The following is a 16,203-nucleotide window of genomic DNA, read 5'->3' on the forward strand; positions in this document are numbered from 1 at the left end:
ATTAATATTAAAATTATTTTTGTTAAAAGATAAAGCATTGTATGCACCACGGGTATTGTTAGACTCTAATGCCCATCAGGCGGAAACCTACTATTTCCACCTTGCGGGCATTATCGTCCTTTCAATGCCCTTGAGTTGTAAACTAGAGTAATTAAAATGAGTTGTAATTTTAATTAAAAATCTTTATTAAATCGGTAATTAAGCGTAAAATTTTATATTTTATACCATTACTCGTAACAGCTTTTATGGGACAATAAAACATCTATCTTGCGCCAAGAATCATTTATCTCACCTATAACTTAAAGGGGTTTTTGTTCTCTATGTTGATTTTACACTTCATTGAACGCTGCTATTAAAAACATTTGAATTTAAATTTTATAAGTATTAAATTAGGCTAAAAAAAGTTTCTTGATTAAATGGAAATTAAATAATTTTAAGGCTTAGAATTTTATGGCCCGTAGGCGATAAAGTTCTGCTTTACATAAGAAAACTCACCATAAAAGTACTTAAGCTCCTTTTCGTGCATAAAATATTTTTCTCAGCAGTGATTTAAAAGGTTTTACAATCCTGAATTGGTAAATTTGATTCTTACTAAGATTCAGATTGATAGAATATTTATTTTAGTACTGATTAAAATGGTTCCACTATCTGAAACTTGTAAAATGTATTCTATTTATATCTATAAAAATAAATATGATGAAGTAATATTGTCAATATTAAAAAAATTACCTAAGTTTATCGAAAAAGTTCTTTGTTACACTTATCTGCTTGGAAGTGATACATGTAAGGTGAACATATATTTCTAAGCTATTTAAAAGATATTTTCAAATTTAAAAGAAAAATATTTCTTCACTTTAATTTCACTTAAAAAGTTTATTACTTTAGAAGTAACCAAAAAAAATATATTTTATTCTTTATCAGCTTAAAATAATACAAATATTTATCTTAGTCTTGACTTAAAACATTTAATAGGTACAAGTTTATTTTTACCTTTTGGCTTCAAATTAATAAATTAATAATTCCAGCAATAATTTTAAAACTCTAACTAAGTAAAAGTAGAGCAGTAGAGCATAAACGTAATGAAATATTTATCTCAGCATTAATTTAAAAAGTTTGATAAGTTGTTTTTAGTTTCTATAAACATGAAATCTAAAAAATATTTTTCTTAATATTCAGCTAATGTTGAAGTGTTATTACTATTATTTGAATATAAAATATATTAAGAATGACTTTAATAGAGGTATGTTTTAAATTAAATTAACATGAAAAATAAATATTCGCCATATAATAAACGTAACGAAAAATTTTCTTACCAGGCTGCGGAACTCATATACGTGTTACACCTCGGCTTTGAAAATGTGTTTCATTCCTACGTCACAGTAACCATTTAATCTTTTACAATTTATAATATATTAAGTCTGACTGCTTTAATTCTTAATTAAAAAACTGTTATGTAAATCTCAAGCAAGAGTTTATTAATAAACGATCTGATTTCATGAGTATTGGATTGGTTTTATGATACCTTTACCGTTTTCTACAAATTTCAAAGAACAAAATAGCATCTAGATTTGTCAACTAAACTGGCAGTTTTTTGAAATGTCTTTAATTTTTGGTTGTTTTAAGTAAAGAAATATTTTATTTTGAATTTTTGACTAAAAATAATATACCAGGTCAGTTTAAAAATGTAAAGTATAAAGCTCTTCATTGAGTTTATATTTAAAATTCGATGTTTACCTACGTTTCCAGATAAATTTGTATTTTCAATTCTCTGGAAAGACTTTTTAGGTTCGTTGGATTTGTTTTATTCACAACAGTATTTTACTTTTAAGTAATTATTTTATTTTTCCTGGCTCTCTGATGAATTAATAGTTTACCACTTTTGAGAAATCTATTTATTTTTTATTAAACTGCTTGTATGAGAAGAAAAATTCCAGAGGTTCGATTCATACATAATGTTTTCTTCTACAATTTCTTTTCTAGGTGATAAAAGACCAATTTGAAAATGTGAGCAATAAAGTCTTTCATTGAGTTTTTATTTTGAAGTCGATGTTTATCTACGTCTTTAGGTAAATTTACATTCTGAATTCTCTAGAAACGCAACTGATTTTTTTTTTGGTAAATTAACTTTAGCTTCGAATTATTATTAACGTAAATAGTTTTGCGTTTAATTCTAAAAATGTCCAATGCTTTTCAGTTCAAGTTAATCATTTCCATGCATTTCGTCTACATTTTAAATTCAACTATTTAATCGCAATTCCTTTTTTGAATGATGGCGATCAGTTTGAGATTTTAGAAAATGTTAACCTTATGTAAATTTGTAAAAAAAAATAATATGGCAGGTCAGTCTAAAAATGTGAAATAAAAACCTTTCTTTATAGTTTTTATCTAAAATTCCATGTTTATCTACGTTTCCAGATGAAGTTGTATTCAGAATTCTCTGGACGAACTGTTTAGGTTTATTTGATTTGATTTTTTCCTGGTAATATTTTAACTATAAGTTATTCTATTTATTCTTTTTGGCTCTCTGATGAATCAATAGTTTAATTTCTTTTTAAAATCTTTTCTTTGTTAAATTGCTTATGTGAGAAAAAAATTCTAAAGGTTCGATCCGCACATTATTATTTTTTAATCGCAATTCCTTTTATGAATGATAGCAGGTCAGTTTGAAAATGTAAACAATCAAACCGTTTATTGAGTTTACATTTAAAACTTGATGTTTAGCTACGTTTCCAGATAAATTTGTATTCGAAATTCTCTAATAACGCTGATAACGCTTTTTTTTTGTTAAACTTAAATATGTATGAATTTGATCTTCGGAAAGTTCAACTCTTCTCAGTCCAAGTCAATTTTGTCAAATTCTTAAAAAAATTTTGAAAATAGATTTTCATAGTACTAAAAAAATTGCAAATTTACAGCAAAAAATTAAAACTTTCAAAACAGTCCCCTACCTCTGGTTTTTTAGAAATACGGTCATACACTGTAGAATTCGGTGCGAAAAAAATATTTTACAATTTACCCTCGAATAGGAAAGTTAACTAAAGTTTATTACAAAAACTTCTATAAATTATCCCGATTGTAAAAAATATAACGCGAACGCGTATTTTGTGCTTCATCCTGTGTTTCCCAAATTTAAAAACCATTTAGTATCTCATTTTCCATAAACTTAATCGATCGTGACACCCCCGGTACACTGACTTCCTATAAATAACCCAATTAATTAACTCAAACAAGCTCTACCAATAAATTCATTTTCCACACGCTGATTTAACCAAAAAAAGCAAAGAAAAAAAAACTGGAACACGTCAAAGCGACAATCTAAAATTAAAACTGACTATTAAACCTCCATAGTTTGAACCCCAGTTATATTTCACCACTGGCCGAATTCCAGCTGTTCTACTGACACGATCGCTAAAATATATCGCAAGGGGTTGTCCGATCCTAATAAATTCATTGAGAGGGCTACCGTAACACAATATTGCTCTACGCCGCAGACATAACGGAAGTTGTAAAATTCGGGTAACGATCGTCGTTTTCTAGTACAAGTGTTTTTAAAATGGGCACTTGAATAAATTTCGGGTTAAGATTTGGCACTGGGTTTCGATTGTTATGACTCAAGTGCCAGAATCAAGTAAGCAATTGAGCTACAGAGTACAATATATTATATATATTTTATCATAAATCTAACGTTGAGTGATATAAGTTAAAACAGGATGGTAAAAATTAACTTCAAACTGTGTATTTTTTATCGATCTGGTTTACATAGATATAGTGGTGTCATCCGCAAACCAGATAAACTTTGTACTTATTAAAAACAAAATAGGCCTCAAGACTGATCCTTGCGGAGAAAACTATATACATAATATAAAATTATAAAGGAAACAATTACTTACTCATCAACCATTAAGAACTTGTCACCATCTGAGCCCAGGCAACGCCCTTTGGTGCTAAGTCGTGGTCCATCGATGATCACTGGTGATCGCACTCCACTTTGAAACCACGCACCCTCCCATCGTTCCGGAAAATAACAAGTACCTGCAAAAAATAGTAAATAGGAATTAAAATTGTTAGAAAAATATGATTAAATCTCAATAATAATTTTCAGTGTGATACTGTGAATTCCAAAATCTGTAAGCAATATTCGAAAAGTTTATATAATTATCCCAGAATGCAAAAATTAGGTTAGCAAACATTAGATTATTTTCCTAAAATAAATAAAAAGAAAATACAATAATGTCAGGATAGAGGATCGAGTTTTAAGGGCTGCCACATCCATTGCTTCTATATCCTGATATGACGTTTTTGCGTTTCAGCTTTTTTGTGTCAAAAATATTATCCAAATAAATCATTACCCAAAAAGCCCTATTTAGCCGAAAATAACTTGGCCATATTTTCCGAAATCTCAAAGGCAATAAATAATTTGAAAAACAAGCGAACTGGGTCAAGAAACGGCCCGAAAACATTGAGCGCCCGGTATAAATCACTCCGATACGTATCTGTCTGGGACCAATAGGGCAGAGCATCGTACAAGACTAGCATGCATTACCAAAGATGCTCCCGAGGGAAAACATGGCTGACGCAGACTAAAATTTGTGTATGTATACAATTTAGCTATCATGGAATATGCAAGATAGGAAATGTAGAAATGTATAGTTTGAGTTTGCTGTTTAAATATTGATGTTTCGTAGGAAGGATTTTTCGAAATAAATGGGGAAGCGCTAGTGTGTACTAGATTAATTACAGAGTAGTAAATAAACCAGTATGTTCAATTAAGATTTCCTTAATTATTTTTACTCTCCTGCAATTTTTTGCATTTTCCTGAAAACCTCATTATGGTTCTTCAGGACAAGGTAGGTGCCAAAAATATTTAACCTGTTTAATGTTAGCATCCGACATGCGCTAAAACTTTTGATTATTTATGCTTTCATTATTTTAAAACTTAATGTTTATAAAAATTGCTTTTGTCTGCCGTAATTGTCTTCATTGCTCGTAAGCTAACTGAAAAATAGAATTTATGTTATTTTGAGAATTAAGTGCCATGATCGGTGTATACAAAGATTAAAAACTTCCGATATTCTTAAATGAATAGTGGGAAACGAGCAATAGAATTTAAAGTTCTGTTAATTACAATAATGGTTAAGAATGTATTTATGAAAGAATTAATAAATTTTTAAGAAAATCGTAATAAAGTAATTAACTTTATATAAAATTCCATGTAACAATTTTATTCATAATTTAGTAATATTACCATGGAACGTGAATATAGGAAGTCTGAAACTGTTGGTTTATCAGTGAAAAGAAGAAAAAGGGTGGATCTACAAAGAGAAACGCACTTCTTTTAATAATAGTAGTAAAAGTTAACTCAGGCATCATACCTTTAGTTTTGTTTACTTTGGTTTGAATTAGCTTTAATACAAAAAAGTGCTCATTTAATAACTATTTTCTGCCTTACTTTACTAAGTAAAATAAATGTAACAACCTCTGTTCCATTAATCTTTGTAAGTAGCTTAAAAGATCAATTGTTATATGAATAAGGTTTTATCAAACCATTGATGGTAGAGTACGGTAAGATTGACATAGAAAAATATCTGTTTGCCTAGTACTAAGTAAAATGATTATTATTATGCAGGAGAATAATAAAATAATCGAAAAATATTTTTAAAATCTTCTTACTTAGTGATATTGCAACTCTAGTGGAATTTTTTTATTTCACTAGAAACTTTCAAGCCAAGTAGAGTACACGCGTCTATGAGTGCTTTGGTCCTTTTAACCAAGTAAGTTTAATTACTCCAGTTTTATTATGTTTTAGGATAATTTCCACCAATTGAACTTAAGAGTTAAGTAAACCACCACTATTTGCCTTGGTAAAAATATGGGAATCATTTTAAAAATTCACTTCCGCAATCAACGTATAAAATATCTACCAAACATAAAACATGTTACTATAAAATATGTTACGACATATAAATTACAAAATTCTCTGAATAGACTTGCCAAACAAAGCCGTTAGTTTCAAAACATATTCTATCATCTGTTTTAATACATTTTAAATAATATGATGGAAAAAGTGGGTCGAACACACGTCGTAGACTACGCTCGTATATGACATCCAGATATAAAATTACCAGGAATTTTGTGTTTTGCTTGATGAATATTATCGCGACAGATGAATATATAAGCCCGTGGAGCAGCGCGAAAGTTTATCCATTAATCTGGCGACAAGTGCAAATGTTGCGGAGTATTTTTCATCAGCTTTTTACTTTGGTAGTGTTGGCCCTAATGTGGTTTAGTTCTGCTCTCCAGATCAAAGTAACATAAAAATTTAAAGAAAAGAGTGAGAAAACAATTTTTTGTGTAAGTTAATAAAATATTCAGTACTTTTTCGCAAAGGGGCTAAGCAAATAATTCAACTGTTTGTACTGATATTGCTTAGGAAGTATAAGTACAAAAACAAAATTTTGATAATTATACGATGTTTAATGAAGTGTCATATAAGCATAGCTATTTTATTACCCCTATAGATAAAAGTGAAATAAAGAATATTTAAACAAACCGTAAATCTAATGCTGCCCGAGACCATGATAGCATAACCATTTACGACGTTAAGGATCTAACATATCAACATTCTTTTGCTGTCTTAGCTTCCCTTGTCAATAAACTATTAACTGGAGGTACATTTATACAATAAAGTATTATTGTATAAATTACACAATAAAGTATTAACTGGAGGCTGCCATAGTACTATATATGTGTTAAAGTCTTATTTGAATAATCGTTAATAATACGTAGCAATAGATGAGACTTCTAGTTTAATTTTGTTCAATAAGTGTAAAGTTCTGCAGAGATTCGTATTAGGAACCGTATGGTATATATTATTTGTGTTAAGCCTTTAGTTGGCTTATTTAGTGTCGATTTTTTTATGATGATCGCAATTTATACTATGGTACTATGGTAGATGGATTTTACAAAATAATTTTACTTGATATATATAAATATTTGATAATAAGGCAAATTAGTAAAATCATAGCAAATCTGAATACTTTAATCAACAATTACGAGTTACAAAAATCGGATACTGTCAAATATTTGGAGCTTATCTTACACGATTATTTAAACTGGGAATAATACAGTAAATACACATAAAGTAAAATTATACTTGTCACAAGAGCGATTAGCAGATGCAGAGATTTTCTTAAAGCTAAGTATCATATTTATAATGTTATACATAATGAGGTATTTGATTTCAATCTGGGATATATACTGTGCAACAAATTTTATTAAAATACAAATACTCCTAAACTAAAAGTATATGTTATACGACAGATACTTATTAATTGTATTCAATGTTAAGAATTTAGCTTACAAATACAGTATTCAAAATTGCCCAAAGTTAAACGATTTTTAAAATAATTAATAAATTACAAAAATGAAATTCATAGTTTTTATACTCGGCAATCCAATCATATTTATCTAAACCCTGTTAGAACAAATATTACTCTGTATTATCCTATATCTGAGGCTTTCTCCGCTTTCAATTGCTGACCTCCACATATGAAAAATGTTAACACAATTCATAAATGTTCTCGATCACTACTATTGAGACCTTGCAATGTATTAAAAACGTATAGTTTCCAGTACCAATGCTTTATACTTCATTTAGATGACTCTATTTAAGTAAATAGTAAAATTGAAGTTGTATTGTTGTATTTATAAATTTAGGATAATTTGTAAACTATTTATTTCTATTTATTTGCTTATATAAAGATTTTCTTAAACCTATTTTTAGTATCGCGTTTTAATTTTTTTATAAATGTTTCATAGTTTTTGTTAAGGTCGTTATAATTAATTGTTAGCTTAGGGCCTTTACTAACTTGGTAGTCAATTCAGATTTTTTTAGTTCTTTGAACGTAGTAAATATGCCGGCTGTAATCCAAGTATTCATGCTCCTATTTTTGCTTTATTTACTGATAATGAAAGACGTTTTTTGGTTAATGTTAAAAAATACTTAACATTTTTCTTCGAGCGACGTCACTGGCATAGTACACATTGTGAAAACTTAAGTTTGAAAAAATACACAATTATAAAATTTTGCTTCATTTTAATCTGAAAATAATCATCTGCTTAATCTTTTTTTAATACCATTGACAACTTTACCTAGGTTAAGTTTTCACGACAGGTTTTCACGACGATCAGAAAATCTAGGGGTTCTTGTGGTCGATTTATTATAGCAGTTATTATTGGTCAAAATATAATCATTTTCGGACTTATACCTTTTTGTCGTTAACAATATGCATATTGCAAATTTTGCGCACTACTATCCCCATTTAAAACGATAGACTTACTTTAAAGTAAATATTTTCAGGCCTCCTTTTTCAGTATCGACAATAGCAGCTTATAAGGTTGTACTTCTTAATGTTGTAAAAATGTTGTTCATATTGATTTAACTTATGTTCACAAATACCTACTAAACTAGGTTTGAGTTGTGACGAAAAAACCTAATTTTTCAGTGTATATTTCGCAAATTATGTGCATTTAATAAACATTAATTATTGCAGAAATTCATTTCTAGTCTTAGTTAAGGAATGCGTTGACTTAAAAAAAAATTAAATCTGGCCATAAGTCTGAATTTAGTAAAGACTCCTTTTTTGAGGTTTCAATCTTTAATCTAAATGAGCTATTTGAACTCTTAAAATTTAATGTAATACAATTTTTACTTACGTTTGGTCAGTTATACTTAGTAAACTTTAATAAGAATAGTACAGTAACATTGCCATCGATCTTGCATACGTACGACCCCGAAATATAACTTTTGGCACCCATATCATTATTTATTATTTATAAGTATTTTAATAATTTTTTAGGTGAGAATGATGTACTTTAGTGGAATAAATTATTAAAATACAAATAAATAATAAGATATGGATAAAATAGACTTTTTTCAAAATAAAATGAAAAATGATTTCTAAAAGACGAAACGATAGCATATTATAGGGAATAAAAGTTGTTTTTATAAATTATCTTTTAGTTTGTAAAGTAAAAACAATTTATAGAGAATTTAGTTCTTTTTCCGGGATTTTTTTAAAATTTCTAAACGACATTTTGTCACCTTATTAATGTTGTCTTAAAGTTTTCAATTACAGCAATGATTTAATGCTCCTTAATGACCTAATTATCCTTTTAACGTCTTATATTTTTAATATTTAAAATAAAATCGCGGGCTTAATTAAAAAAACAACTAGACTAGAGGGTATTGTACTAAAATATGCAAGACCATTAAACTAGCGAGTCAAAAAGCAACGAATAACTACGTAGCAGGACGGCAGCAGACGAGGCCAATTCTGTTTTTACACAAGCAGAGCCAGTTTATGGCGGCTGGAATTTTATGGGACCCATAAAGCGACTTTCCTGATAGAACTGCAGATAAGCCATCCCAGGGGACCAGTTTCCAGATAGAGTGGCCATCTAATTAGCTATGTAAGTGGGTCTGCACACCGTTATCTACCTTTGTCCTATAATATGCATACACCAACGTTTTGTGAGAAATATTATTTGCTTAATTTAATAAGGGCCTTAGCGGTTTGCGTATATTAAATATTTATGTAGCGCCACGCTAAATGTAAATTGATAACAATGAAATAAGACCTCCCGGCCTGGAAGGTTTCATGATGTTTCATTTTAGCCGTTTTTGAATAGTATTTCATTTCTAAATTAGACGACATTTTTGGTCACTATATGTTTTTAGATATCCCTGAGAGGATTAGACTTGATTACTTAGGTGATCAAAGCAAAGGTACCCAAATGAAAAAAAAATACAAAGTATGGAATAACTAAAGCTATATTAATAAAAAGAAATTTTTTATTTACGTACAATGGGGAAATATTCTAAAGGAGCAATTTTTCATAAGTTACAGAGTGAGAAATAATTTTCATTTTTTAAATGGATTATTTTCTGAAAAACTGTTTTTACGTCAACTAAAAAAAGTTTAATTAAACTAAAAAAATATAAAAAGATTTATGTTTGGAAATATTATAGCGAAAATTTCAATAAAACTTGATTTAACACCAGCATTGGCTTTAATTTTTTTAGGTAAATATTCAGATCAGCTAAAAAGAGTTTTAAACTATTTTTTTTTCATTCGATTCCTTTAATTTTTAAACCAGAAAATTAAAGGAATGGTTTGAATTTAGCATTGAATTTTTTCAAAAAATGCATACCTACGCCTTAAAAAAAGTTACAGAAATTATAAAATAATAAGAAGTATAATTTTAAAAATACTTTTTTTATTATATTTTGTATGCAGTGAGATAAAATACTAAAAATCTTTAATCCTACATATTCTTTCTAAATTAGTAGGATTTTTGTTTTTTTTTTAGATCATAAATGTCACTCCTACTTTAAATTTATTAAAAAATATAAATAATTACCAAAATAAGTTTTATCATATTTTAAGAATAGCGCAATTGCCAAAAAAGTGGGCAAACGTCCCTATTTTTGAAAAAGAAATATTTGACATACATACATTTTTCTTTATTATCCTAAAAGTACAAAAATAATCTAAATTATATGGCAATTTTTGGTTTTGAGTTTTTTATTTAAAAATTACTTTTTTATTTGTTTCAGAAAACATACATGACTAAGAAAAAAGGTATTTAATAAAAGCTCTACGTAAAAATAGGTTTAAATTTAATTTGTTTTTAATTGTTACAAAAAAATCTTGTCTTTTATTCAAAACAAAAATTTTGTCATTAACTTTTTTCAACAATTATGGGATAAATATATATTTTTTATAGATATAGGTAAGGAATTCTAAGACTAATTTATTTTGTTATGCAAAATTAATATGAAATAATTTTTCTCTATTCTAAGGAACCCTTAAATTAATTTAAAAAATATATCATCACAATTTGTTATTATAAAATAGAAACATTTGTATCATTTTTGTATCGTAGCAAATATTTTTTTTGAAAATCTTTTTTTTTGTTTTTAAATACGAAAAAAGAAAATGTGGAAAAACTTTTATAAGTAATAAGCAAAAAATTATATCTCTGTTATTTTTCCTATTGTCCGAAATTTAAATTGAGTATTTTAAGTCTTATATTTATTAAGTAGGACTTAATAAATATAGACTGGATCAAGGAATATTACAAAAATATTTATTTTCATACCGCTGTCATGTTTTTTGATTTCTTCTGGTAGTATTTCAGTTTCTATGCAGCAGGAAATATCATATTTTTTTATGCCTATATTTTGTAATTTTCATGCTCGATAAATAAAAGCCAAACTGAAGATGTTGGAAAGACGCTAAAGATCAGAGTGGCTTTCGTACTGGTCGTTCTTGTATAGACAATATATAACGTCTGGCCTTAATAGTTTGAATTGTTCTCTTTGGGACCATAAAAGGACATAACAGGAGTAAAAACCTTAGTTATAGGTGTTTGCTATTCAAAATGAAGAACTGAAGCATCAAATAATAATACTCTTGTAGAACGATGAATCGTATTTTGAAAAATAGTCCAGTTTTCTAAAGAGTACAGGAGTTTTCTAAAGAGCAAATTAATGAGTAGTATACAGAGAGGATGTGGACATTTCCAACATTCATTGTGATTTTGATTTGGTTATTTTACAGAAATTTTTCAGTTTTTTAATACACTCAAAAAATTCGAAAATGGTTACTCCTAGCGACATCTAATAAAGTACCTTTTCCGCGTTAAAATTATTAAGGAATTCAGTTCATTAACCAAAAATATAATACAAGGTCGTACAAAAAGTCATCAGCCTTTGAAAGTCATAAAAGACACGCAGATGGCCAACACCTCCTTAAGAACTTGTTCTTTAGGATTAATGGTATATAAACATAAGGTACCTATTTTTGTTTGGGAAATGATGCAGAAAAAACGGAAAATAAAAATAAATCTTTGACCACTTTGTATTGTGGGATTACCAATAATTGTTAAAGTAATTAGTTAATTCACGTTTATTTTTTTAAATTAAATTTCTGTTTCTTTTAAATTATTATTACTTATCGTCTATTAAAATTTTATTCGCTAATCGTTTTTTTTTAAGTCGCGACATCATTCATTAGTTATTTTCTAATTTATTCAACTGTGTTATTTTTTTTTATTTATATTTAAACAAAAGCTGTAAGTTTTTTTTAAGCAAGGGACTTCTATTTAATTTGTTACGTAAGTTGATAGTAGTTTATTCTTACTACTAAGTTCTGGCGAAAGTAATTTAAGTAAACGAAACTTACTATAACTTACTCGCTATGGTAATAAGCTTTATTGCTATGGTAAACTAGATCACTCCCTTACGACCTGTACAGTTTGCGATTAAAATAATATTTTAATATTTTAATGTTAAGAACAACAGCATTGCAAAAACCAATGTTTTATAATGGAATTTGCCTGTATAACTCTCCCTCTTAATGGGTGCTTATAATAGTTAGCTATTTATTCATAGTACATAAATCGTACCACAAATAAATAGCTAAAAGATGTATAGTGGTACAAAAAATAAACCACCTTTCAAATTCATTTTTCTGTTCGGCACAGCGACATATATTCCTACCATATATTTAACGGACATGGATGCGGATTTTTACTATACTGCATAAATATTTCCTGTCTTGACTGGTCAAACGCATTAGATGTTGCAGGAAGCACGTGTTTTTGTTTATAAATATTTAGTGTTGTTTTTATTTTGATAAGGTAAGCATTTCAAATTATTCTGTATTTCATTTGCGTTTTATGATGTATATATTTATGTAAAAAAACACAAACAAGGATTATGGTTTGAAAAAAACATAATTTTAATGAGTCCCAATTTTAATTTGTACCACTATGCAAATTCTTTTTTCAGGCTATGGCTTTCGCTGGCAGCAGGTAAATATCCTATGGACTTAAAATTGGTCGATATGATTGAAAAAGAGTTCTACGACGAATTAGAAATGATAGATAAAGTTCCAAGTGATCAGGAATCAATTATTTCAGAAGAGTCCGATAATGAAAATGATTTCTGTGAAATACAGCCTAATGATATTATGATCAGTAGTGATGATGACACTTTCAAAATATTTACAAAAATCAAATAATCAACTACCTAAAGTTTTATGGTATACTCAAAATGTACATCTAATTAACCCGGCCCAGCCGTTTACTGAGACTGAGAATCAAGGTTTATGTCTTGAGTTACTACAAAAGGAAGATCACCTGTTGTCACCTTACTTCTTTTTTAAACTGTTTATAAGTGACGAGCTTATAGAAGACATTGTTTTTCAAACAAACCTCTATGCTAAACAAGAATTAAAAAAAAATCACAAAAAATATAATCCTACAAATACAAAAGAAATGAAGGTTTTCCTTGGTCTTAATATTCTCATGGGAATCAAACCACTACCTAGTTATAGAGACTATTGGAGTGTCGATAAAGACATGCACGATAATTAGATTTCCCAGTTTATGGCTATAAATAGATTTGGTTGGTTGCTTAGCCACGTTCACCTCAATGACAATAACGTAATGCCAAAAAAAGGGGATGCAGGATTCGATAAACTGTATAAGGTTAGGCCCTTTATAGATAAAATTAAGGAGAATTTTAAAAAAATATTATGATTGTACAAAAAACATCGCAATCGATGAATCAATGGTAAAATTTAAAAGGCGAAGTACGTTGAAGCAATATATGCCAAAAAAGCCTATAAAACGAGGCTACAAAATTTGGACTTTGGCTGACTTAAATGCATATTTATATGACTTTGATATTTATACTGGTAAAACCGATGACTACGGGGAATATTCGTTGGGGGAAGAGGTAATACTTAGACTTACCGAGAATCTCCAACAAAAAACTCACTTGCTTTTCTGTGATAACTTTTTCAACTCGTATATGTTATTGAAAATTCTCAAAGAACGAAGGATTCATGCATGTGGTACAGTTCAGTCGAACAGAAAACATCTTCCAAAAATGACTAAAGATAAACTTTTGAAGCAAGGTGAATATGATTATTCAATAAGTTCTGATGGGATCAGTTTGATTAAATGGAAAGACAAAAAAGCAGTTCATATTTTAACGAATTATCATGATCCAACGGTCAAAAGCTCTGTGCAACGAAAACAAAAGGATGGTAGTAAAATCCCTGTTCCTTGTCCTCTGGCAAAATCATCTTATGAGCTAGATCGTAAAAGTAAAAAATGGTGGATGAGAATTTTTTTCCATTTCATTGATTGCTGCGTCCGTCAATTCGTTCACTCTCTATCGACTTAGAGGTCTCAAAAGGTTACCCCTAAAAGATTTTCATCGAAGAGTTGTTGATAGGTTATTGGTAGAACGATACGTCCAAATCAGTGCAGATCATGAAACGCAATCGGAAGCTTTCAAGAAAATAAAAAGAGTAGTACCAGACGAAGTAGGTTTCACGTCATCAGATCATCAGCCTGTAAGGACTACAAGACGAAGATGTGCTAGATGTAGTACCAGAATGGTATAATATAATATTTAATTTAATAACAATAATTTTATATACAATTTTATATATAGAAAAACAGTGATTTTTCAAAAGAATTTCATCAAATACTTGAAGTTTAGTAATCGAATTTAAACACTACAGATGCAAATTCCGTGTCAATTTTTTTAATTGCCGAAATGTTCTCCCTTTTGTAAACAGAATCGTATATGATATACGTATATTCTACAGTTTAGTTTTTTATACCTTCACAATATACGCTTGAGAAATATAGGTACCAAAACAAAAAATTTACTAAAAAATTTGATTAAAAATATATTTAACGAAAATAAAATATGATTTGCTACATACATGCTTAAAATATATCAATTTAATAATTATTTTGATACACAATTAAACATTTTTATTTCAAATAAAACCAAAAGTATAATGATTTTTTTTATATAATTTCTTTGCATTTCTTTTAAATTTGGTAACTTATAAAAAATTATGTAAAATATCTATTATTTTGAAGAAAATAAAACAACAAAAACATAATGACAAAATAAAAAAATTAATTAAGAGGAATTCTAATTATTCCAAATTAAAGTTGTTCAAATCTTCTTATAAAGAGGCAGGAATAAATTAATACTAAACTTCATATTAAAAACGCTTTTTAAATAAATTTTTTCGACTAACAAGTGAAAATACCAGACGGATTACTTATTATATCATATAACGCCTAAAGCAACAAATAATAAATCATAATATAACGAATGCAAGAGGCAAGACCATTTTCTGTTACTTAAGCCAATACGGCAATATTTTCATAACAATATTTCTCTTTTTCGGTGAAAACTCAATTTTCTATTGAGGTTTTACGGTATTGTTATAACCTCAAAGTCACGCGAAAGAAAACTTTCAATCGCCGCCGGCAGCAAACTTACTTTGTTAGGCCGGGTACAATGAAGAAAAATGTGAAAGGGCTCCGCTGAGTGTGATGTGGAGGCCTAATGCCGCCCTTAACCGGGGTAATGATGTCACCCTCGGTTTTACTCCAGCAATGTGTTTTAAGAGAAGAGGGTTTTCGTTTTCCTTCTTTTTTTTCGCCTCCGGCTCTCTGAAAGGGTACAGCTGAAATGACAATGTTTTGATGGACAGAGGAATGTGGTTTTCCGTTTAAACCCTCCGGCCGATTTCTATAATAAAAAAGGTCTTAAAGTCACACGTGATACGTTTAATTCTAATGCGCCCAGTCACTTATTAAACAGTTATCGCACCACGAAATCTAAATAGCTTATCAATTTCCTACCTAATACACTTAATATGCAAATTTTAATATTTAGACTTGGAATTGTCGTGTGAGGAAGCCGGTATCGCGTGCTTGCATTAAGTGCTCACATGTTAAAGTTTCATTTGCTATTACAAGTTTGTCGTAAATCGGTTCTTAAGCAGTTTGATGTTTGATTTTTTTATCATAAAGTAAGAATTTGAATTTAGTATGTATTCCGTGCGAGAATATTCATTATGGCACGTGTTTTGGAATGAGTATCTATGGCGCCATCTAGAAGCCATGATTTAAAATGTGAAAAGTAAACTATTAAAATTAATTTTAATCGATAATTGTTGTAAATCGTAATTTCGAAGGCATTCAAAATAAAGAAATATTTATTTTCAAAAGATCAGGAAAAATACATGTTATAGGTAATTTTTTGCAGTACAGTCCATTGAATAAAAAGCAAATTCTTCAGGCCCCCCCATGTTA

At 28.8% G+C, this 16,203-nt stretch overlaps 1 protein-coding gene across 2 annotated transcripts in view; it reads right to left on the minus strand.

The window, feature by feature from the left end:
* The window catches only part of LOC126746083 (uncharacterized), a 431,438-nt gene that overhangs the window by 92,269 nt on the left and 322,966 nt on the right, over positions 1 to 16,203 (minus strand). For both annotated transcript variants that reach the window (XM_050454188.1, XM_050454187.1), the window contains one exon: positions 3,891 to 4,032. In XM_050454188.1, coding sequence (XP_050310145.1) covers positions 3,891 to 4,032 — 142 coding nt within the window. The remainder of the gene's footprint in view (positions 1 to 3,890; positions 4,033 to 16,203) is intronic.

The sequence above is a fragment of the Anthonomus grandis genome, chromosome 17 (assembly GCF_022605725.1).
Source record: "Anthonomus grandis grandis chromosome 17, icAntGran1.3, whole genome shotgun sequence".
Lineage (NCBI taxonomy): Eukaryota > Metazoa > Arthropoda > Insecta > Coleoptera > Curculionidae > Anthonomus > Anthonomus grandis.